A 25726-nucleotide genomic window follows, 5' to 3' on the forward strand; every position below is an offset into this window, starting at 1 on the left:
TCTATGTTTTGTAGTAAAAAAAAAAAAAAGATAGAGGAAGATAAGTGTTTCCAATTAAATCATCAGTGTGCATTTTAACCATTTATTCGGGTGGCAGCGTAGCCTAGAGCGTTGGCCTCGTAACCGGAAGGTTGCAAGTTCAAACCCCTGAGCTGACAAGATACAAATCTGTCGTTAACTGCCCCTGAACAGGCAGTTAACCCACTGTTCCTAGGCCGTCATTGAAAATAAGAATTTGTTCTTAACTGATCTTGCCTAGTTAAATAAAGGTAAATTAAATTTATGAGTAGGCATTTTCTACAAATTGTCTACTAATTGGTTTATGATGTAATTTGTGATAGCATATTTTTACTACATAACATAGAAACATGCCATTTTCACATATGTTGAGAGGGAGAGGGGGGTGCTGAAAATATTGATTATGAAGTTGGATTTTAAAATTAATTTCCCTTTAATGCTAGCAAGCTGGCCTGACACACACACACACACACACACACACACACACACACACACACACACACACACACACACACACACACACACACACACACACACACACACACACACACACACACACACACACACACACACCTGCTTCTTGGACCAGGAGTGAATTACACTGGTTTGACCACTCTCTAGTTCACACATTTAGCACACGTACCAGCTAGCAGTCTTAGCACTTTGAATGCCTATGACTCACCCTGTCACAGATGGGAACTGTTATCAGGCACTGTATGCAACCACTTTCTCCATCAATAACTCATCCCCATCTCTCTTTAAATTGTTCACTGTATGCAAGACCCCAACCACTTTCTCCATCAATAACTCATCCCCATCTCTCTTTAAATTGTTCACTGTATGCAAGACCCCAACCACTTTCTCCATCAATAACTCATCCCCATCTCTCTTTAAATTGTTCACTATATGCAACACGCCAACCACTTTCTCCATCAATAACTCATCCCCATCTCTCTTTAAATTGTTCACTGTATGCAACACCCCAACCACTTTCTCCATCAATAACTCATCCCCATCTCTCTTTAAATTGTTCACTGTATGCAACACCCCAACCACTTTCTCCATCAATAACTCATCCCCACCCCTCTTTAAATTGTTCACTGTATGCAACACCCCAACCACTTTCTCCATCAATAACTCATCCCCATCTCTCTTTAAATTGTTCACTGTATGCAAGACCCCAACCACTTTCTCCATCAATAACTCATCCCCATCTCTCTTTAAATTGTTCACTATATGCAACACGCCAACCACTTTCTCCATCAATAACTCATCCCCATCTCTCTTTAAATTGTTCACTGTATGCAACACCCCAACCACTTTCTCCATCAATAACTCATCCCCATCTCTCTTTAAATTGTTCACTGTATGCAACACCCCAACCACTTTCTCCATCAATAACTCATCCCCACCCCTCTTTAAATGTTTCACTTTTGCTCTCACACTCTTTTTCTTTCTTTCTTTCTTTCTTTCTTTCTTTCTTTCTTTCTTTCTCATTCTTTCAGTTTTTCTTTGTCATCTGTCCATGTCTTTGTCCCTTTTTCAGGTTTGGGGTCAAAAGGTTTTACTATATTCCAGGGAATTCATTGAAATTCAATTAATGAATTGAAAAAACATAATTTCAAATAGTGGTTGATTTCCAAATAATTAACTGAAATTCAGTTGTTTTCCAGAATTAGTTGAGCTGGAATTGACCACAACCCATCTAGTCCTGTGTTTTCTATCCCTTTTCTATCCATGTCTGTCTCCTTCTTTTCCTCTCACCCTCTTTCACCTGTCAGTCCATCCCAGCCTGCTTTTGGTCATCATCCACAGCTTCAATCTAACTGCACTTGTCGGAGAATCACTCAAATAACTGAATGACTGGTCTGGCACGCTGCGCGGAATGCAAGGGTTTCAACCAGAGCCATAGACATTCTACACAGAGTCTGGAAACTGATAGTCTATGTCGGCTCCAAATATTCCATTCATGTGATGGTCTTGGACTTTTTGGTGCCAATATGGCTGCCTAGGTAATTCTAAAACTGAAACGGAGTTTGCCTAACTCTGTGTGTCTATGGCTCTGGGGTGGAGTCATGCACCGAATGCTAGATATCACACACTAATACTGAACAGTGTGTGCCACGCATGACAACAAACACACTGAGGGCATGTGTTTTAGCCCCAAAAAACCACAACCTTTACTAATATGAAATCAACCGCTAGTCTAATATTTGAAACAGATCTGTGCAATCTGTTTGCACTCACTCCTTCAGTGTCCGAGACCAGAGGGGACTTTGCATGCGGTGCCACGTTTTAAGAGTACTATTAGCTACTACAGATGACACTCATACTGTATGAATTCTGACTTCATTTGCACGTGTGAATATTTCATGGGGAAAAGGAAGGCAGGTGTGTGTGTGTGTGTGTGTGTGTGTGTGTGTGTGTGTGTGTGTGTGTGTGTGTGTGTGTGTGTGTGTGTGTGTGTGTGTGTGTGTGTGTGTGTGTGTGTGTGTGTGTGTGTGTGTGTGTGTGTGTGTGTGTGTGTGTGTGTGTGTGTGTGTGCATGCATGCATGCAAACGTGTGGGTGCGTGTGTGTGTTTGCGCAAATACTTTTTCTCGTCCTTTTGTACTATGAGAGAGTGCCCCCCGTCCCAAGTAGAATACTTCTAATCTCCCATTAGCTTTCACCCTACTCAGCTAATTGACCTTATAGATAAGAGATCGATGGAGAACGAGGAAGAGTTATATACGGAGAGTCAGAGACCTAGCTATAGAGACAGACTGACAGACGGGTAGAGACGGAGAGAAACAGAAAGTCTGAAGAGAAGCAATGGAGATAGACACCCAACCTCCCCCTTTGAAATGCACAGACTTTTAAACATCCACGCAAAGTAAGATTACGACTTTCCATTCGATGGGTTTTGATTCCAAAAAAGCAATATGTACATTTTCTGAAATGTTGGTGAATTGACATGAATTAAAACACATCTTTGTGAAAGAGATAGAGCTGTTATTTGTATTTTACCATGACATGGGCTAGTGAAACAAATACATTATTTTGTTGAAAATATTGCTAGGTTAATTTTATTTGAGAAAATGTATTTATTTTAGACAAATAATCATGTTTTGCAGTAAAACGCTATATATCCACCCCAAAAACACAGAACTCCAAAATAAAAACTATTCAGATTGGGTTTTGAACTGTTATATTCAAAAAGTATTCAGACCCCATGACTTTTCCACATTTTGTTATGTTACAGCCTTATTCCAAAATTGATTAAATATTTTTCCCCCTTCATTAATATACATACAATACCCCATAATGACAAAGCAAAATGTTTTTTTTTAGAAATGTTGACAAATTTGCACTTTGTTGAAGTGCTTTTGGCAGCGATTACAGCCTTGAGTCTTCTTGGGTATGACACTACACAACACGACTCAGGATAAGAGCCAGATGCAGACACAGGAGACAGATAGTTTGAATCTCAGATGTTTATTACACGGCAGGTTGCAGGCAAATGGCTGGGAACGCTGCGCCTCACAGACCTGGTTCTCTATACCCCAGATGAGTGCAGAGATAAGGAGGATGGTCTCGGGGTCTGACGGTGTAGCAACCGGGCTATAGAGATGTGAGAGCGCATCCGGCTTCACATTCTTGGACCCGGGGCGGTAGGAGATGGTAAAGTTGAACAGAGTGAATAGCAGGGCCCATCAAGCTTGCCTATAGTTGAGGCGCTTGGCGGTGTGGAGATTTTCCAGGTTCTTGTGATCAGTCCACACAACCAATGGATGTTCTGCCCCTTCTAACCAGTGCCTCCACTCCCCCAACGCCATCTTCACCGCGAGTAATTCTCGATTTCCCACGTCATATTTCCTCTCAGCGGAATTGAGACGATGGGAGAGGAAGTGCAGGGATGCAGCTTTTGGTCCTGTACAGAATGCTGGGACAGGATGGTCCCCACTACGATGTCCGAGGCGTCAACCTCCACCATGAACTGACAGGACGGGTCCGGATGGATTAGGATGGGGGCTGTGGTAAAACGGTGCTTCAGATCCAGAAACGCCCGGTCAGCATCTGGAGATCATACAAATGAAAGAGGTGAGTGCAGAGAGGGGGGAAGCCAGGGTGCTGTAACCCCGGATGACACTGCAGGAGAAATGAACAAACCCCAGGAAGAGTTGCAGCTGCACTCTGGATGTGGTTTGAGGCCAATCCACCACCGCTCTCACCTTGCCAGGATCCATTTGTATGTTACCTGCAGCAATGATGTATCCTAGGAAGGAGATAGTGTAGTGATGGAATTCGCATTTCTCAGCTTTAACAAAGTCCTGGTTCTCCAGAAGACGCCGGAGGACTTGTCAGACGTGGAGGACATGTTCTTGAGCTGAGCCGGTTAAAAACTAGTATGTCATCAGCATAGACGAACACGAACTGGTTCAACAATGTCACAGAGAACGTCATTAACCAGGGCCTGGAACACTGCAGGGGCGTTGGTCAGTCTAAAGGGCATCACCAGGTATTCGTAGTGCCCGCTAGAAATGTTAAAGGCTGTTTTCCACTCGTCTCCTTCCTGTATCCGCACCAGATAGTAGGCGTTTCGAAGGTCCAACTTAGAGAAAATCGCAGCCCCCTGGAGAGGCTCGAAAGCCAAGGTGAAGAGTGGTAGCGGGTAACGGTTTTTAACCATGATGTCATTCAGGCGAAAAACGGGCAGGGGGAGGCAGAAGGACAGATACACCCTGCAGCCAGGGAGTCCTCAATGTACCTTTCCATCGTCTTGGTCTTCGGACCCGACACGGAATAAAGCCGCACCCGAGGTGGTGTAGTAACCGGGCGAAGGTTGATTGCGCGGTCGTAGGGTATTTGCGGAGGAATTGATGTGGCACGGGCCTTGTTTAAAACCTCCCGAAGGAACTGGTACTCTGCGGGAACGGCGGAGAGGTCCGAGGCTTCCCCCAAGCTTGCCGGGAGATGTACCGGGGCAGGCTGCGCCGACATCAGGCAATGAGTATGGCAGAACAGGCTCCGAACCTTGATAGAATCAACAGTCCAGTCGATAAGCAGATTGTGCCTCTGGAGTCATGAAAACCCCAAAACCACAGGTGCCTGAGGAGACTCGATGAGCAGAAATTGCATAGCTCACTGTGGTTACCTGACACTCACAGGTTGATAGGAACCGTATTATGGTTGACTTTAACAATAGAGTGCCCATCCAGCGCTCTGACGTCTATGGGAATGGAGAGTGGTTGAGTGGGGATTCCCAGCTCTGACACCAGGGTAGTGTCCATAAAACTCTCAACGGCCCTAGAGTCAATGAGTACCGGGAGAGATTTAGACCGGTAACCCCACAGCAGGATGGCATGGAGAGGGGTGCGATTGGACATTCTCCGTATGGCCCACTAGCGTAATCGTACCTACTGATGAGCCTGATCTTTTAATGGACATGTCGAAATGTAAGGATGTAGTCCCACAATAGACAGCTTTTTGCGTTCAGTATGCATAAACGTTATGCAGGAAACACTCTGAACTCTGGAGTTCTGTCAGAGTGACCATTGGGTTCTTGGTCACCTCCCTGATCAAAGCCCTTCTCCTCCGATTGCTCTAGGAAGAGTCTTGGTGGTTCCAAACTTCTTCCATTTAAGATTGATGGAGGCCACTGTGTTCTTGGGGACCTTCAATGCTGCAGAAATGTTTTGGTACCCTTCACCAGATCTGTGCCTCGACACAATCCTGTCTCGGGGGTCTATGGACAATTCCTTTGACCTCATGGCTAGGTTTTTGCTCTGACATGCACTTTGAACTGTGGGACCTTATATAGACAGGTGTGTGTGTTTCCAAATCATGTCCAATCAGTTGAATTTACCACAGGTGGACTCCAATCAAGTTGTAGAATCATCTTAAGGATGATCATTGGATCATTGGAAACAGGAGTCTCATAGCAAAGGGTCTGTTTTTTTTATTTTTAATACATTTGCAAAAATGTCTGAAAACCTGTTTTCACTTTGTCATTATGGGGTATTGTGTGTAGATTGATGAGGGAAAAATGTATTTAATACATTTTAGAATAAGGCTGTAACGTAACAAAATGTGGAAAAAGTGACAACTATAATGGAAATTATTAGAAAATGTACTCACTTTAGAGCAATCTGCAAAAACCATATAGAATATTTCATCCACCTGGACAATGACATAGCGCATCTTGGGAAAAACTAGTGTGTTGGATATCACGTTTTGAAAAAAAAAATGGAAAAGATTTTAAAGCACACCTAAAGTAAACAGCCATAATTCGTACACATAGAAAATGACCCATGCGCATTCATTTCAGACTAAATAAATGCTAAATGTTTGCAAAGATTTATACCATTCTTCATTTGTAAATACCAGCTGACACTGTAGAGGTGTGTTAGAGAGTAACTGTGTACTCTGCTCCCAGATGTCTCTCAGAGGTCAGACACTCTAACCAGCAAACCCTCCAAGCGTGGTAAGAACCACTAAGACAATACTCACTGTTTCCCTGAATATGTCATCACAATAAAATACTAAATTAATCAAATACCCACTGTTTGCCTAATGAAACACTCACTCGATTGGTTGACCAACAGTAAACTACTAGCCTGAGCCTCCCTCACTACACCTGATGACTCTTAACCTCTTCACCATCAACGCACTATGGTGTCACTAATGCACAGCTCTCCGTGTGTGTGTGTGTGTGTGTGTGTGTGTGTGTGTGTGTGTGTGTGTGTGTGTGTGTGTGTGTGTGTGTGTGTGTGTGTGTGTGTGTGTGTGTGTGTGTGTGTGTGTGTGTGTGTGTGTGCGTGTGTGTGTGTGTGTAATCCTTTGCATGGCACAGTGTGTGTTGTGATGCACACTAGTGTTGATGTTAATGTCCACTCCCCCTCCCTTCCATTCCATGAGTGAAACACACTGTAGACCATCAGTAACAAATGGCTATGTAGCACAAGAACAATGGTAAGTGATAGCAAGATGACATTGCGTAAGTATTCTGTGTTTGGTCCAAAAAAAAACACCCACCTTATTAACTTTAAAAGGACAGGTAGACTGATAGATTTCAAGAAAGTTAGGAGTAAACCTGTCTATGTTTGACTCTCAGTGCAACACTAAGGGCTGGCTTCCCAGACCCAGATTAAGCATGTTACTGGATTAAAAAGCACTTCCAAATTAGGATCCCCATTGAGCATACTTTTTAGTCCAGGACAAGGCTTAATCTGTGTCCAGGAAACTGGCCCTAAAATTCCTCTTACTTGAAAGTGAAATTGGTTGTGTGATGAGTGATGTTACTGTGATGATGGCATGTTGTTCATATTGTATGTGTTTGTCTGTGAGCACTGTATGGACTCATTCTAAGGTATGCTTTTATTGTGGTGATTAGGATAGTTACCAGGAGCTTGGAAGGCAAGACATTATGTTTTGTGGTACTCTGAAATGCTGCTCACGTCCCCCCCCCCCCTTTCTTCAGAAAGAGATCAATTGGGCGTGCAGTCTTTTGTTACAGCCCTGCTCTACCACTCCTATTTCTACCAATCCTCTTCTAATCTTGACGAGCTGAATCAGGAGTGTCAGAGCCGGGCTGGAACAAAAACCAACACTCAGTAGGATGTAGATTTGGACACCACTGCCCCAAACCCTGTCATTTGAGTCATTACCCTTCCAGAGCTCAAGCTAGCCCTCCTATGTCACCACTCTCACCCAAACCAGGTAGAACAGAGACTCAAAAGCCCACAGGTCTTATATGAACCCAACATTTTTGTTTAATGGATTACTATTGTTACAACCTTATGTCTCCTAATTTAGCACTTTAATACTGATGCACGATAACCTCAGCCTAGAGACATAATTAACGTACAGTACCAGTCAAACGTTTGGACACACCTACTCATTCTAGGGTTTTTATTATTTTTTACTTCAAAACTATGAAATAACACATATGGAATCATGTAGTGACTAAAAAATAATAATAATAATAATATAATAATATATGCCATTTAGCAGACGCTTTTATCCAAAGCGACTTACAGTCATGTGTGCATACATTCTACGTATGGGTGGTCCCGGGAATCGAACCCACTACCCTGGCGTTACAAGCGCCATGCTCTACCAACTGAGCTACAGAAGGACCAACCCAAAAAAAGGGTTAAACAAGTAGCCACCCTTTGCCTTGATGACAGCTTTGCACATTCTTGGCATTCTCTAAACCAGCTTCATGAGGAATGCTTTTCCAACAGCCTTGAAGGAGTTCCCACATGTGCTGAGTACTCGTTGGCTGCTTTTCATTCACTCTGCGGTCCAACTCATCCCAAACCATCTCAATTGGGTTGAGGTCAAGTGATTGTGGAGACCAGGTCATCTGATGCAGCGCTCCATCACTCTCCTTGGTCAAATAGCCCTTGCACAGCTTGGAGGTGTGTTTTGGGTCAGTGTCCTGTTGAAAAACAAATGATAGTCCCACTAAGCGCAAACCTGATGGGATGGAGTATCGCTGCAGAATGCTGTGGTAGCTATGCTGGTTAAGTGTGCCTTGAATTCTAAATAAATCACAGACAGTGTCACCAGCAAAGCACCCACATACCATCACACCTCCTCCTCCATGCTTCACAGTGGGAAGAGATAATCTGTTCACCTACTCTGCAACTCACAAAGACATGGCAGTTGGAACCAAAAATCTCACATTTGGATCAAATTTGGATCAAAGGACATATTTCCACCGGTCTAATGTCCTTTGCATTTATTTAGGCTGCAATCTGAGGTGTAGTTAACGCTAAAGAAGGTATCCTCTGTAGCAGAGGTAACTCTGGCTCTTCCTTTTCTTGTGGTGGTCCTCATGAGAGCCAGTGTCATCACAGCGCTGGATGTTTTTTTGCGACTGCACTTGTCGAAACTTCTTGACATTTTCCGGATTGACTAACCTTCTTGTCTCAAAGTAATGCTGGACTGTAATTTCTCTTTGCTTATTTGAGCTGTTCTTGCCATAATATGGGCTTGGTCTTTTACCAAATAGGGCCATCTTCTGTATACCATGACGACATGATTCCATATGTATTATTTCATAGTTGTGATGTCTTCACTATTATTCTACAATGTAGAAAATAGTACAAATAAAGAAAAATCTGTGAATGAGGAGCTGTGTCCAAACTTTTGACTGGTACTGAATATACCAACAGTCTAACACGTATGATCAAATCCTCTTCTTTTAACATCCACGTGGCTTAACGAGTCTCCTTGTTACCTCCTGGAACAATACCTCCAGGCCTTTCCTCATCGTCACCCTCTCCTCTTCCTCCTCACGTTAACCCCATTGCTCATTCGTTGTTTGTTCTCTCTCTCTCTTTTTTTTCTTTTCTTCCCATCTCTGTACCTAGGCAGCCCGTTGAGTAACTTCTTTGACGTAATTAAACAGCTTTTTTCAGACGAGAAGAACAGCCAGGCGTCGCACAACCCCCCTGGCACACCCGGCACACCTAGCCCCGCCCCCGCCAAGCATGCCCCCGGCAGCAGGCGAAACGAGCCATGTCCCCCACCCACTCAGCCCACTGACTCTAAATGCCCCCCGCTTCTGGGCAAAGACTAACAAACAAAGATGGCCGCCACCAGCCGGACTGGGGAACAACCTTAAGACCGGAGAGAAGTAGCTAGCTCTCTGTTGCATGACTAGAGAATAACCACCTGTTATCAGGTCATTCAAAGCCCAATACAAAACCCACGAGAGTGTGTGAGAGATGACAAATGAAATGAGAGATGCTGCTTTCTTTGCTTTAGTCAGTAGGCTTAGTGTGTTTGTCTCGAGAAAAATCTACTTTTGATTATCACAGAGAGAAACTTTTGTACTGTATAATCATGGAACGACTACTCTTTGAGTTTAGCAATCGATCGTTGATCAGTATTTGACGATATAAGTACCACATGTAGCCATGTTCCTTTTCTGTTCATCTACCCTCTCGTCCCTTTCCCACGCCGTGGGATGTGTGTTAGTGTGTATGTGTCTGCTCTGTGATGATGGCTTGACCTTGTCTCTACCACCAGGGATCATCACTAAAACCTATTAGAGAAACAAGATGGAGGACAGTGTGTGTGTCCCAACCTGGGGCACTTTGTCAACAACGGGAGTATATGAGCCAGAGACGGAGGACAAGAGAAAGACTTCACATACTTCACACTGCTGTCCCCCTCCTCCCCATGCACCCCCTCCTGCTTTCCACCCGCACACACAAATACACTAAACCGTAGAGTACTAGAGAATCTCTCTTCATCATGACAGACACCCAGAGACAGATTAGCCCGAAGAGTTGGAGAAAAGCCTTAAAAAGACTGATGTTTGTCAAACCTATACTACACGCATCCCCTCCCCTCCTTTCTCTCCTCATTGTCTATCCTCCTACACACACACACACACACACACACACACACACACACACACACACACACACACACACACACACACACACACACACACACACACACACACACACTGGGGGGATGTAAAGACTTGTGCACAAAGACGCATGGAAGTAGAACCACTGGCTCCTATGAAAGTTGGAGAGAGGAGGCGCGACTCTTGGACGTTGGATGGACGTTGGCTGAACGTTGGCTAAACGTTGGCTGGATTGTAATTCTTTTTAATGTAGTCCTTCTTTGTGAACTACAGGATTTTAACACTTTAGACGTATTCAGACTCTGTGTCATTACTGTAAATGAAATGAAATTGAGTTAATTGACTTTGGGTGGGCAATGGGGAGGGAGGGTACACAAATGAATGATCTATTCTGTTGTACAGACTAACTACAGTATGTTCCCATATGTACAACGTTTGTGTAGTTGTGACATTATGTTTAGCTAAGAACTTATCACTATCTTCTTGTGTTTTCTACTTTTTGGATGTGTTTTATCGATTAAATGTTTAGGGGTGAATCATTTCAGGGGTTAATTTTCTTCCATTTTGTTTTGTTAATGTTCCTTTGAAATATCTGCAGGATTCAGACAATAGTGGACATAATTATTGTGTATATTTGTGTACCTTATTGTATTTTTTTGTCACGTTTGTTTTAATTTATTTATTTATATAAACGATGTAGAAAATGTATTAGATAACTTATAAGGATTGTTTTTGTCATGTTTCATTTATTGATCGTTGATCATTCTCTAAATGTTTTTGTGAACATTCATTCTTTCATCGATGAGAAAGCTTGTAATATATACATTTGGAAAATGATTTACGGTAATTTAAGAATGTAGACTAGTCTCTTTGAGAGGAACGAGCCCTCTGTTGATAATAATTGTGCGTTCCTTCTCGTTGTGTGTGTACGACATCGGAGACATCACTCCAGCCACTCGCCTTGTAAATACAAAACAATTTGTTGACAAACTTATTTTTAAAAAACCAAGGGGACTCCTACTCTTAGCTTTTACCTTGTGATGTCGTTTGCATGTCCAACATGTGTCTTTTCTTTGCATGTAGTTGTTGGAATTGTTCTGTCCCTTTCCCCCCTTTCTTTCTTTCTTCTTTCTTTCTTTCTTTCTTCTTTCTTTCTTACTTTCTTTCTTTCGTTCTTTCTTTCTTTCTTTCTTTCTTTCTTTCTTTTAGTCTCTTCTTTCTTTCTTTTAGTCTCTTCTTTCTTTCTTTCTTTCTTTCTTTCTTTCTTTCTTTCTTTCTTTCTTTCTTTCTTTCTTTCGTTCTTTCGTTCTCTCTTCTTTCTTTCTTTCTTTCTTTCTTTCTTTCTTTCTTTCTTTCTTTCTTTCTTTCTTTCTTTCTTTCGTTCTTTCGTTCTTTCTTTCTCTCTTTCGTTCTCTCTTTCTTTCTTTCTTTCTTTCTTTCTTTCTTTCTTTCTTTCTTTCTCTCCTGTCTCTTAATTTGTTTCTCTTATTTTTCTTTTCTCCCTCACCACTTCGGTTGTTTGTTCGTCTTTGAGTTCTTTCCTCGCACCCTCCCCTCCCCTCCCCTTCCTTATACTATTGTGCACATTTACCGTGCAATGCATCCTCTGCACGCACACACACACACACACACACACACACACACACACACACACAGTCTCTCTCAAAGAGAGACCCGATACTCTGGTCAGGAATTCTGTCTGGGGTGGGAATTGGTATCAGAAGAGATCAAATAAAGCAATACCTATTAGTGTTATTCTTTCTATTTTGTACTATTGGGTAACCAGACCACACAGGACGATGGACATACAGTAGAACACAACGCCAGGAGCGCTGGTATTTAGCAGGAAACCCACTGGCAATGTATCCCCTTGTGACATAACTGTGAACAACTTCAGTGCAAAAGGAAATAAATCTGTCGACTTTGGAATTGCGTGGTGGTGATTCCTGATTTGATCTTATCCATGGGAGCATATTATTCGAAAAAAAGGTGCTAATATAAAAATGACGATGTTAATTATTGTGAGCAAAAAAAAAAACGTTTATTGACACGCTGTATCTACAGAACAATAACATATTCAGAGCTCCGTTATTCCGGTACAATATATACGGTATCAACCCCAAGTTCCATCCACACGAGAGAGGATGGACTCTAGTAAGTAACAGCAGTCCAAAATGCTCTAAATGCTTTATTTCTTACTAGCAAAGAAGTCTCAGTACCTGTTATTATATTGGCGGTATATCCAGAAACCTTCATCATACTCTAAGATCGAATTCCAGCCGTAGTACATTGCATCCATTTCCTCTCTTAAGCAATGGACTATTTCTCGATTTCCTATGTCAGTCCCGTGGACCAAGTCCTACACATCACTAGATGGCAGCAGTACTTCTCCAGTTTATCCATCAATCCTCCTTCCTGCTCTCTGGGCTACCTGAGGAATTGATGGTGAGGTTGCGTTCCACAACTGCAAAACTCATTATGCTTCCGTCTCTTAACTTTTTTTTGCAGCACCTTCAGTTGTCCTTTCAATATGAGTGGCAAGAAGCTGCTTAACTGCCATTGCTTCTCTAACCATCACACTGAAACTAAAGTAACTGTCTTCGCAGTACCTTGGGCATTCACAGAGGCAGAGAGAGCAGGTTTTTGAGGGCCTGTTAGATCACAGTAAAAGTGTTCTGTCCGGTGGCAGATTCACCTAGGCCCTGGTGACAGATTAGCATTACCAACCTGTGCTGGCAACAGTGGTGACATCACCACACTGCGAGATACTGCGCTACACTACACCGGTTATTTATCTCCAGGAATGCTGGTATGTCTGTCCTTCTCCCCACATGGGGTCCATCTCAATATTCTAACGTGGCCTCCTCTCCTCATCCCATTTCCTTCACCCTAACTGACGTTTAAGAGCAGATATAGCTACTTGTCTTTCACATGTAGTTATTTCCCATCAGTACAGTTGAAGGAAACGAGACGATGGAAGAACAAAGAAGCCAACTATGACTACTGAGACGCAGCCGGTGGCTTACTCTCTGCAGGGAGGATACAGCGAGAGCAGCCTGTGGACCAAAGTGACCTCCAGATCCTCCAGGAGGAGAGAGGAGTGTTGCTCCTGACATGGTCCACTCAGGGTGTCTGTCCCTGGGGAGAGCTGGTCCTGATGGACCCCTCCCAGGAGCAGCCTGTGGAAGTCCTCTCTCGCCAGGAGCTGTTCCATGTGCTGCAGGAAGAAACCTTCACAGAACCTCCTGAGCTCTGCCGCCCCGTGATCCTGTACAGACAGACAGACAGACAGACAGACAGACAGACAGACAGACAGACAGACAGACAGACAGACAGACAGACAAGACAGACAGACAGACAGACAAGACAGACAGACAAGACAGCGAGAAATAAAACAACAAAAAAAAACTGAGAGACACATAAGGGCAGCAGGTAGCCTAGTGGTTAGAGCGTTGGACTAGTAACCGAAAGGTTGCAAGTTCAAATCCTTGAGCTGACAAGGTAAATATCTGTCGTCCTGCCCATGAACAAGGCAATTAACCCACTGTTCCGAGGCCGTCATTGAAAATAAGAATTTGTTCTTCACCTATTTAAATCAGTCACATTAGTGACTGTAAAATACTTTTCCAGTTATAAAGCTCTAAAAATCTTACTGGATGATATATCAATGCATTTCCAGCCAATATTGAAATAATAAAGGGTCTCAATAGAAGATGTGCAGTGTCACATGTTCAGTGTAAATTGTCACATGACCAGAGCTGTTTACTTCCTGGTTGCACCATGAGAAGAGGATGGCTGCATCAAAACTCCCAAACAAAAGATTACTAAAGTATGTTAACATAAAAATAGGACAAAGGTTTTTGGTACACATCATCTTTAAGGTGTCTAGTACTGATATATGCATTTGCAATTACTCAACTTTGTTCAGTGCGGTCATAGAATGTGTAAACATGTTGACGGCAACAATAGTGACCGGTGGGATAACAGTGGGACTGGGTATACACATACATAGTTCTTGTTCTACCTAACTTTCCACTCTGTTATTTCTTTTAGTTTCACTTTGAGTCAAGTTCCGGATATGTTGGATCTAGGTGACTGCCCAGACAAGGCATGCAACATTGCAGTTATCCCTCAAAATGAGAAAGATGCTGTCCTGAGCGATTGTGATAGCGATGGGTCAGATATAGACTATGGACAGGCCATTTGCCAGCCAGGCTGTTGAATGAATATGCTGAACCTATGCAAACAGATCATGACAGGAACAACGTTATCAATGATGATGACCTTAGCAGGTCTGACTGATCACAGTTCAAAATAGTGATGCACAAACTAATCTTGCACTTGGTTTGGGAAGCCTACCTCTATGATGTATGTATATACAGTGTGGCAAAAAAGTATTTAGTCAGCCACCAATTGTGCAAGTTCTCCCACTTAAAAAGATGAGAGGCCTGTAATTTTCATCATAGGTACACTTCAACTATGACAGACAAAATGAGGGGGAAAAAAATCCAGAAAATCACATTGTAGGATTTTTAATGAATTTATTTGCAAATTATGGTGAAAAATCAGTATTTGGTCAATAACAAAAGTTTCTCAATAGTTTGTTATATACCCTTTGTTGGCAATGACAGAGGTCAAACGTTTTCTGTAAGTCTTCACAAGGTTTTCACACACTGTTGCTGGTATTTTGGCCCATTCCTCCATGCAGGTCTCCTCTAGAGCAGTGATGCTTTGGGGCTGTTGCTGGGCAACACGGACTTCCCTCCAAATATTTTTTATGGGGTTGAGATCTGGAGACTGGCTAGGCCACTCCTGGACCTTGAAATGCTTCTTACGAAGCCACTCCGTTGCCCGGGCGGTGTGTTTGGGATCATTGTCATGCTGAAAGACCCAGCCACGTTTCATCTTCAATGCCCTTGCTGATGGAAGGAGGTTTTCACTCAAAATCTCACGATACATGGCCCCATTCATTCTTTCCTTTACACGGATCAGTCGTCCTGGTCCCTTTGCAGAAAAACAGCCCCAAAGCATGATGTTTCCACCCCCATGCTTCACAGTAGGTATGGTGTTCTTTGGATGCAACTCAGCATTTTTCGTCCTCCAAACACGACGAGTTCAGTTTTTACCAAAAAGTTATATTTTGGTTACATCTGACCATATGACATTCTCCCAATCTTCTTCCGGATCATCCAAATGCTCTCTAGCAAACTTCAGACAGGCCTGGACATGTACTGGTTTAAGCAGGGGGACACGTCTGGCACTGCAGGAATTTGAGTCCCTGGCGGCATAGTGTGTTACTGATGGTAGGCTTTGTTACTTTGGTCCCAGCTCTCTGCAGGTCATTCACTAGGTCCCCCCGTGTGGTTCTGGGATTTTTGCTCACCGTTCTTGTGATCATTTTGACCCCACGAGGTGAGATCTTGCGTGGAGCCCCAGATCGAGGGAGATTATCAGTGGTGTTGTATGTCTTCCATTTCCTAATAATTGCTCCCACAGTTGATTTCTTCAAACCAAGCTGCTTACCTATTCAAGATTCAGTCTTCCCAGCCTGGTGCAGGTCTACAATTTTGTTTCTGGTGTCCTTTGACAGCTCTTTGGTCTTGGCCATAGTAGAGTGTGGAGTGTGACTGTTTGAGGTTGTGGACAGGTGTCTTTTATACTAATAACAAGTTCAAACAGGTGCCATTAATACAGGTAACGAGTGGAGGACAGAGGAGCCTCTTAAAGAAGAAGTTACAGGTCTGTGAGAGACAGAAATCTTGCTTGTTTGTAGGTGACCAAATTCTTTTTTTCCACCATAATTTGCAAATACATTTTTAAAAATCCTACAATGTGATTTTCTGGATGTTTTTTCTCATTTTGTCTGTCATAGTTGAAGTGTACCTATGATGAAAATTACAGGCCTCTCTCATCTTTTTAAGTGGGACAACTTGCACAATTGGTGGCTGACTAAATAATTTTTGCCCCACTGTATATATATATATATATGCACTAATTTTCCAGTGGTGCTTTTATATATATATATATATATAATTATATTTTGTTGAGTGTAGGCCTCTAATTGAATGCATATTCTACAGGCTACCTCTCTCCTAAATATTACCTTTATGTTCACTATTACCTTCATGTTCAGTGGGAAGGAATCACAGGACTGCTATATGGTTGTTCGTGAATGTTGCACTAAAATGCACTAAAATGTCACAATGACTAAAATGTCACAATGGCAATCTTTCAATGCACTAAAGTACAAGTTCAAATGTTACAACATTAATGGTTCAATACATGTTACAATAAAGTACCAATTTTGAAATACGTTGATGGTTGTTGTTTTTCTGTCTTCACTCTCAGCATTCATACCGGTGTTGTATAAGGGTTTTTGATATGTAAAATAGTCACACTAGTATGTGATGGGGCATCCGAGTGGCAATGCTGGGGACTGCCAGTGACAGAGTTTTAAATGTGTTAATAACTGGGTTTGGGATATACAAGAAGTTTGATGACTGCATAGGAGAAATATGTTAATTCAGTTTACTTAACATTATCCCACCGGTCACAATTGTGATCGACCAAAAAACACACCTTTTCACTTACTTTTCCATAATTTTTTTTTTATTTTTTTAAGATTGATTATTTCAAAGGGTTACTAATGACACTTGATTTGGATATTTTCATGTCTGGGAAAAATGTGGGATTAATTAGCTGACTTGACTAGTTAAATGAAGGCAAAATAAATCAAATTTATTTCAAATAAATAAATATTACAATGATACTAATGCCCGGGACCACCCATACGTATAATGTATGCACACATGACTGTAAGTCGCTTTGGATAAAAGCGTCAGCTAAATGGCATATATTATTATTATTATTATTATTATAATGCAAGCACCACTCACACAGGCCCACTTTGTCTATTATGATCATTATAATGGATTGCACGTCCTCATTTCAAGGTGCAGACAACACACAGATACAATGATGACTTATAGTTTTAAGCCTGCGTAGGACAACATGATAACAACGTTTGAATCCTTACCGTAGACATCAAGTAGATGCTGACAGCGTTGTCCAGGGTGATACTCTGGGAGAGCAGGCTCTCACACTGCCTCTCTAGCACCTCCAGCTGGAAGAAACAGACCACTGGCAGCAGCTGCTGACAGAGGAGCAGATTCTTCTTCCATCACAAGTCACCACTCCAAACATACAATCACACCTATCCAAAATGCTTACATTTTATGAATGACCTCCACTATGTTGTCTTTCCACTCCTCAATGAAGTGACAGTGGGGGGGGGGGCAATCCGAAAGCTTAACCACTGTGGTAAATGTATGGATCAACAGTGGGATGTATGAATGAAGTTCTATCAGTGCAAATGAGGATACATGTATTACCTCCATAGCGTCAGCCTGTGACAGCCTCAGCCCTTCAGTCCCCCCACAGTACAGACAGCTCATCATCCTCTGGAAGGTGCTGTATGTGATGTCAGAGATGTGGATGGTGCTGGTGTCTGACCCACAGAAACTCAGCAGGTACCGAAACCTGAAAGAAAGAGACTTGATAACCATCTTGTGGACACAAAAGCACAGACTGCCCCTGAAAACACTAGAGCCTCCACTCGAGGTCATACCACCTCAGGTGTGAGGAGGGAAGTGCTAGCTCACCTCTTGGAGGCAGACATGAGGAGAACCCTGTGGGCGTAGAAGGGACGGCCTTCCACTAACAACATTATGTCAGACATCTCTGGGTTGTTCAGGAAATGAGCATCTGGTGGACGAGAGAGACCAAAGTGACGTTTGCACCATTTATAGTCAGAAACATGAAATGAAATACATGTATGCAACAAAGCATGATTTATGCAACGAAGCATGATTTACGCAACGAAGCATGATTTACACAACGAAGCATGATTTATGCAACGAAGCATGATTTATGCAACGAAGCATGATTTATGCAACGAAGCATGATTTACGCAACGAAGCATGATTTATGCAACGAAGCATGATTTACGCAACGAAGCATGATTTATGCAACGAAGCATGATTTATGCAACGAAGCATGATTTATGCAACGAAGCATGATTTATGCAACGAAGCATGATTTACGCAACAAAGCATGATTTATGCAACGAAGCATGATTTATGCAACGAAGCATGATTTATGCAACGAAGCATGATTTACGCAACGAAGCATGATTTATGCAACGAAGCATGATTTACGCAACGAAGCATGATTTACGCAACGAAGCATGATTTACGCAACGAAGCATGATTTACACCAAAAGCTGGAGTTACACTTTGCTAAAATGAGGTGAAAACCCGACCCTAAGAATCAGAACAATCAAACAGACGACAGTTTGTTCCATACAGAGAGACTATGCCGGTCTCCATACCTAGCTGTGTGGAGAGAGTGAGGTCCATCGGAGGAACAGAGGGAGTTGGAGCAGAGCCGTAACAGTGAGAGAAGATGGCTGACAGTCTCTTGGTTATGGCATAGTCCTAAAGGGATATAATCATGTTCAGAAAGAGTCATGTGACTTTATAATAACAGCCATTGCAAGTTTTGCTACCCATTTTATTACAACTGATTTGAGATTTTTTTTTTGATGTTGGATCGATTCCTGATTCATACTCTGCTTTTGGTTTGAGGTTCCATTGAACATTTACTCGATGAAAACTTCTACTGACATAGTGTAGTCTACACGGGAAACCCCAACACCAAACAACAGCGACTGAAGGAGAAATTGAACTGCCAGGTAGCCTAGCAGTCATGGCTACCTTGCTGGTCGCAAACAAGTTAAACAAGAGCGGTAGAGCGGGCGAGACCAGCTCCTGGCAGTAGTCCTGTGGCCTGATAGTTGTGAAGTCTCTGAGGAGAGAGAGGGTCACCTCATCCCTGGACTGTTGTTGGGCTACGTGGAAGGACTCCAGCCACACATGGAGCTTCCAGGGGACACCTGGGGAACAAATAAAGGAACAAATTAGGGTCCCAAGAGATTATTCACCTACAGTTGAAGTCGGAAGTTTACGTACACTTAGGTTGGAGTCATTAAAACTCGTTTTTCAACCACCCCACAAATTTCTTGTAAACAATAGTTTTGGCAAGTCGGTTAGGACATCTATTTCGTGCATGACACAAGTCATTTTTCCAACAATTGTTTATAGATTATTTCACTTATAATATACTGTCACAAATCCAGTGGGTCTGAAGTTTACATACACTAAGTTGACTGTGCCTTTAAACAGCTTGGAAAATTCCAGAAAATGATGTCATGACTTTAGAAGCTTCTTATAGGCTAATTGACATCATTTCAGTCAATAGGAGGTGTACCTGTGGATGTATGTCAAGGCCAACTTTCAAACTCAGTGCCTCTTTGCTTGACATCATGGGAAAATCAAATCAGCTAAGACGTCAGAAAAAAAAGTTGTAGACCTCCACAAGTCTGGTTCATCCTTGGGAGCAATTTCCAAATGCCTGAATGTACCATGTTCATCTGTACAAACAATAGTACCCAAGTATAAACATCATGGGACCACGCAGCCGTCGTACCGCTCAGGAAGGAGACGTGTTCTGTCTCCTAGAGATGAACGTACTTGGTGTAAAAAGTGCAAATCAATTCCAGAACAACAGCAAAGGCCCTTGTGAAGATGCTGGAGGAAACAGATACAAAGTATCTATATCCGCAGTAAAACAAGTCCTATATCGACATAACCTGAAAGGCCGCTCAGCAAGGAAGAAACACTGCTCCAAAACTGCCATAAAAACACCAGAACACGGTTTGCAACTGCATATGGGGACAAAGATCGGACTTTTGGGAGAAATGTCCTCTGGTCTGATGAAACAAAAATAGAACTGTTTGGCCATAATTACCATCATTATGTTTGGAGGAAAAAGGGGGAGGCTTGCAAGCCGAAGAACATCATCCCAACCGTGAAGCACTGGGGTGGGAGGGATCATGTTGTGTGGGTGCTTTGCTGCAGGAGGGACTGGTGCACTTCACAAAATAGATAGCTCATGAGGAAGGGAAATTATGTGGATATTTTGAAGCAACATCTCAAGACATCAGTCAGGAAGTTATAGTTTGGTCGCAAATGGGTCTTCCAAGTGGACAACGACCCCAAGCATACTTACAAAGTTGTAGCAAAATGGTTTAAGGGCAACAAAGTCAAGGTATTGGAGTGGCCATCACAAAGCCCTGACCTCATCCTATAGAACATTTGTGGGCAGAACTGAAAAAGTGTGTGCAAGCAAGGAGGCCTACAAACCTGACTCAGTTACACCAGCTCTGTCAGAAGGAATGGGACAAAATTCATCCAACTTATTGTGGGAAGCTTGTGGAATGCTACCCAAACTATTTGACCCAAGTTAAGCAATGCTACCAAATACTAATTGAGTGTATGTAAACTTCTGACCCACTGGGAATGTGATGAAAGAAATAAAAGCGGAAATATGTAAACCTCCGACTTCAACTGAAGGTCAGTCATTGAGAACAAAGTCTCAAACAACCTAAAGTGGATCAAATAATATTTCTGTGCTTTTGGGAATGCTTGATTCATAACAAGTCCTTCACAAAACAATGATGATGGCATAAAACAAAAGAAGTAGGCCTACAAATAACCCATACCCAGTGATCGTAGCTCCATGGTGACATCCAGGTAACCGTGCTCAGCGCTGTAGTAGGCAGCCTGCTGCAGGGCCTTCATCCTGGCCTTACATAGCCTGGGCATGGGGCTGGAGCTACTGGGGCAGACAGCAGGGCTACAAGGGCTGAGGCTGGAGGGAGGTAGTGAGCCAGCCTCTTCTTCCTCCTCCTGGAACCCCTCAGCCAGTATCTCCTGCAGAGAGAGAATGTCCTCCTTCCTCTGCTGGGGCTGGGTCAGAAGCCTCCTCAGGATGTTCCTGTAGGAGAGTAGAGGATGAGTATCCATTCATTTATTCAGTTCTGACTGAAGGTAATAGACATAGAAATAACAACACTTTAGACTATTGAGACATAACCCAAGTCTGGACCAGTTCGTCAGGTGTAGCTGGACCAGTTCGACAGGTGTAGCTGGACCAGTTCGACAGGTGTAGCTACCTGTGTCCATGTGCAGCGGCGTAGCTGAAGCAGTTCATGTCCTCGTAGAGCGGGGATGTCAGAGCGTTCCAATCATGCACTCTGAGTAGAGGGTCGGCCCCGTGGGCCAGCAGCAGGCTCACCATTTCATAGTTCCCAGCAGCAGAGGCCAGCTGTAGAGGAGTCTCAGCAGAACTCTCCTGGCTGGAAGTCACAGCAGTCCCCTCCACGTCTGCACCCACCTCCAACAGCAGCTATACAACACGGAAACCCAGAGAAATGGTTAGTACTACGCTACACTACACACACACACACAAAACCTTCCCACAGGGCAGCACTATCAAGTCTGAGATGTGTGATTAGGAAACTGTGTTAGACCCTTTCCACTGGGCAGTGAGGACTCACCTGAGATACTGAGAGGTGTCCATGCAGCACAGCGAAGGTGAGGGCCACCCAACCACGACTGTCTGGGTGGACTGAGGGCTGTCTGAGGGAACAGCAGGGAACCTGAGAGAAGAATGAAGAACGTTACGATATCTAAGTCTAAAATGTACACTTGTTTTTGAATGAAAATCATTTTTTTTGGTCCATTAAAATAACATCAAATTGATCAGAAATACAGTGTAGACATTGTTAATATTGTGAATGACTATTGTGGCTGGAAACGGTTGATTTTTAATGGTATATCTACATTCCATGGCGTACAGCGGCCCATTATCAGCAACCATCACTCCTGTGTACCAATTGTACGTTGTGTTAGCCAATCCAACGTCATCATTTTAAAAGGCTAATTGATCATTAGAAAACCCTTTTGCAATTATGTTAGCACAGCTGCAAACTGTTGTCCTGATCAAAGAAGCAATAACACTGGCATTCTTTAGACTAGTTGAGTATCGGCAGCGTAGCCTAGTGGTTAGAGCGTTGGACTAGTAACCGGAAGGTTGCGAGTTCAAACCCCCGGGCTGACAAGGTACAATTCTGTCATTCTGCCCCTGAACAGGCAGTTAACTCACTGTTCCCAGGCCGTCATTGAAAATAAGAATATGTTCTTAACTGACTTGCCTGGTAAAATTAAACATTTTAAAATCTGGAGCATCAGAATTTGTGTTCGATTACAGGCTCAAAATGGCCAGAAACAAAGACCTTTCTTCTGAAATTCATCAGTATATTCTTGTTCTGAGAAATAAAGGCTATTCCATGCAAAAAATTGCCAAGAAACTGAAGATCTCGTGGAAAGCTGTGTACCACTCCCTTTATAGAACAGTGCAAACTGGCCCTAACCAGAATTGAAAGAGGAGTGGGAGGTCCTGGTGCACAACTAATCAAGAGGACAAGTGCATTAGAGTGTCCAGTTTGAGAAACAGACGCCTCACAAGGTCTCAACGTCAACAGTGAAGAGGTGACTCCGGGATGCTGGTCTTCTAGGCAGAGTTCCTCTGTCCAATGTTTGTGTTCTTTTGCCCATCTTAATCTTTTGTTTTTATTGGCCAGTCTGAGATATGGCTTTTCCTTTGCAACTCTGCCTAGAAGGCCAGAAAGTTACCAGATTTTTTCAACCCATTACATGATATCCTATCTATATCATATTATGCTAATATCTTTCGAGTAGTAGTGTTCACCGCCAGGTCCAGGTTGGCTCCAGCCTCCACCAGTAGCTGGACTAGAGCCTCGTCTCCACACGAACATGCGTACATCAGAGGGGTCATACCCTGTAGGTCAGAGAATACACATCTTACTCTGAACAGTCTCTACACTCTCTAACACCAGTAGGGCATACAAGCAGAAGACTGACACGCCTCTTTTACCTTCCCTGTCAAAACCTGTCAATCTTATGTCTGAATATGTATATATCGTACCCCTCTCCAAAACTCCCCCTTACCTCTATCCCCACCATGTATCTGCTATTCCCTATCCCAAGTCCTACCTGGTCATCCATAGTGTTAACCCCTGATGGTCCCAGTAGCTGTGTGGCCTGACCAATCAGGTCCGCTCTGCCACAGGACAGCATGCGGAAGCCCAGATCCAGCTGAAGCTTCTCTGTAGCAGCCTTAGAGTCCAGACGCCTAAATGAGCTGGAACAACACTCAGGCCTGGGAGAGAGGGAGAGACAAGAGGATAAGGAGAGAGAGAGGGAGAGAGCGAGAGAGAGAGAGAGAGAGAGAGAGAGAGAGAGAGAGAGAGAGAGAGAGAGAGAGAGAGAGAGAGAGAGAGAGAGAGAGAGAGAGAGAGAGAGAGAGAGAGAGAGGGAGGCTACAATGAAAACGTCTAACATGCTTAACTCTTCAATAATGACAGTAGGCCTACTGTTATGCACTGGTTTCACAAGTCAACAGTATGGTTCAGCATCTTTCTATTGCATGTTACAGTAATATACACTCACTGGCCAGTTTATTAGGTACATGTACATCCGCTCCTACAGACAGTAAGTCACGTGGCTGTGGCTTGCTTATATAAAGCGGGCAGACAGGCATTGAGACGTTCAGTTACTATTCGATTGAGCATCAGAGTGGGCAAAACGAGTGACCCAAGCGAAAAGGGCGAAAAACAAAAAACATCCAGTCAGTGGCAGTTATGTGTGCGAAGTCCGCTTGTTGATGAGAGAGGTCGAAGGAGAATGGCAGGAATCGTGCAAGCTAACAGGCGGGCCACAAACAGGCAAATAACGGAGCAGTACAACAGTGGTGTGCCGAACAGCATCTCGGAACTCACAACTCGTTGATCCTTGTCACGGATGGGCTATTGCAACAGATGGGTTCCACTCCTATCAGCTAAAACAAGAAGTAGCGGCTCAGTGGGCACGTGGTCACCAACACTGGACAATTGAGGAGTGGAAAAACATCACCTGGAACATGACATGCGAGTTCAGTTTACTTCAGTGGCCTGCGCAGTCCCCAGACCTCAACCCAATAATGCATTTTTTGGATGAGATGGAACGGGCTGTTCGCAGAGTTAATGTACCACCGTCCAATCTGCAGCAACGTGATGCCATTGTGTCAGCATTGACCAACATCCGTGTGGAACGTTTTCAACACCTTGTAGAATGCCCCTAAGAATTCAGGCTGTTATGGAGGCAAAGGGGATTCCGACCCGGTACTAGATGGGTGTACCTTATAAACTGGCTGGTGAGTGTATGTCATTAAACATGCAAGTGTATGTCATTAAACATGCAATGCTCAGTGTGTTTTCTACCTCAGCTGTCTGGGCTCACAGTCCAGTCCTGGGAGGAGCTGTCTGGCGGTCTGTCTGACATCATCGCTGTCCACCAATAGGCTGCGGCGGTGCTCCGCGTGCACCACGGCAACCCGTATCCACTCCATCAGAGGGGGAAGGAGCATAAACAGTCTGGGGGGAGGAGCAAAGATTCAAGCAATGAAGTTATATAATTTATTAACTTTCCTCAATGACTCAAAAACCTCACAATGCCTTCAAATCTGGCATAAAGGACCAATTCCTCAGCCTTTGACTACTTAACCTTTTCCTGCAGTGGCCTAAAACAGGTTCACACAGGGTGTTTTTCTTAATGTGTGTTGATGTAGCAACCTCCCATAAATTTTGCCCCAATTGAGAAAAAGGGAACCCTTTCACTGTTAACAAAGGACTATAAAGAGAACACTGTTTCCCTGATGTGACGCTTGTTTTAGAACATGTGGTCTCTTCACCTCCCCAGAGCACAGAGGCTGGTCGTTATGGCAGAGATCTGTTTATAATGTCTAGATGCTCATGTCTCCGCCCTAACAATGGGAGCCGTTGTCCCAAAGGCAGAAAAGCAGGCGACAAGCTTCGGTCCAAAATAAGCCCATAGAAACACATTGGGCTTATTTTGGACAGATTTTGGCCAGTGAAACCTCTCGCTTCACCTCTTCCTCTCTGGTTATGGTTACTGAGATCACAGGCCTCAACAGAGACACAGAGCCGAGTCTAACTGGAAGCTAAACGGGTTAATGGGGCCTGTGATTATAATTAGTACCAGGTGGAGGGAAACAATATCTCTGTGTGCCTAAGAATACAAGAAGGCACATGCACACACACATCACTCACCTCTCTCTGCTCAGGGCCATCCTGGGGGGCTCTAGATTTGGGTTCTCCAGGGATTCCATCTGTGGGCTAGACAGGAAGTAGTAGAGGGTACGCATGGCATCGGGCGCCCAGAATACTGGATGCTGACTTGCTGGGCAAATAGGGCTGAGGGAGTGGCTAACTGTGCGTAGGCGCTGTATGTGGTGCATGGACCGTGACACCAGGTCACCTGAGAGGAAACAGTCACACACGCATTTAGTATCACAC

General features: G+C 43.5%; 4 protein-coding genes across 8 annotated transcripts in view; 3 read left to right on the forward strand and 1 right to left on the reverse strand.

Annotated features, from left to right (window-relative positions):
- The window catches only part of brsk2b (BR serine/threonine kinase 2b), a 182187-nt gene extending 171701 nt beyond the window's left edge, over positions 1-10486 (forward strand). For 4 of the 5 annotated variants that reach the window (XM_052461931.1, XM_052461934.1, XM_052461932.1 and 1 more), the window contains one exon: positions 9380-10486. In XM_052461931.1, the coding sequence (XP_052317891.1) occupies positions 9380-9588 (209 nt within the window). In that variant the 3' untranslated portion in view covers positions 9589-10486. The remainder of the gene's footprint in view (positions 1-9379) is intronic. The other variant, XM_052461933.1, reaches the window with a different exon arrangement.
- Positions 1-25726, forward strand: part of LOC127907315 (uncharacterized) — a 340804-nt gene that overhangs the window by 226928 nt on the left and 88150 nt on the right. The window lies entirely within an intron of this gene.
- Positions 496-9380, forward strand: LOC127907314 (probable serine/threonine-protein kinase nek3). The gene is made up of 2 exons (XM_052461939.1): positions 496-4975; positions 5105-9380. The coding sequence occupies exon 1, from the start codon at positions 686-688 to the stop codon at positions 1625-1627; it is 942 nt and encodes a 313-aa protein (XP_052317899.1). The 5' UTR covers positions 496-685; the 3' UTR covers positions 1628-4975; positions 5105-9380.
- LOC118393636 (ankyrin repeat and BTB/POZ domain-containing protein 2-like) overlaps positions 12101-25726 on the reverse strand; it is a 31244-nt gene continuing 17618 nt past the window's right edge. The window contains exons 3-15 of the mRNA XM_052461930.1: positions 25481-25688; positions 24632-24784; positions 23367-23532; positions 23062-23151; positions 21848-21949; positions 21464-21696; positions 21011-21285; positions 19164-19342; positions 18779-18884; positions 18051-18153; positions 17781-17928; positions 17426-17539; positions 12101-13657 (exon numbers count right to left, since the gene is read on the reverse strand). Coding sequence (XP_052317890.1) covers positions 13412-13657; positions 17426-17539; positions 17781-17928; positions 18051-18153; positions 18779-18884; positions 19164-19342; positions 21011-21285; positions 21464-21696; positions 21848-21949; positions 23062-23151; positions 23367-23532; positions 24632-24784; positions 25481-25688 — 2123 coding nt within the window. The 3' untranslated portion in view covers positions 12101-13411. The remainder of the gene's footprint in view (positions 13658-17425; positions 17540-17780; positions 17929-18050; positions 18154-18778; positions 18885-19163; positions 19343-21010; positions 21286-21463; positions 21697-21847; positions 21950-23061; positions 23152-23366; positions 23533-24631; positions 24785-25480; positions 25689-25726) is intronic.

Source organism: Oncorhynchus keta, chromosome 14 (genome assembly GCF_023373465.1).
Source record: "Oncorhynchus keta strain PuntledgeMale-10-30-2019 chromosome 14, Oket_V2, whole genome shotgun sequence".
Lineage (NCBI taxonomy): Eukaryota > Metazoa > Chordata > Actinopteri > Salmoniformes > Salmonidae > Oncorhynchus > Oncorhynchus keta.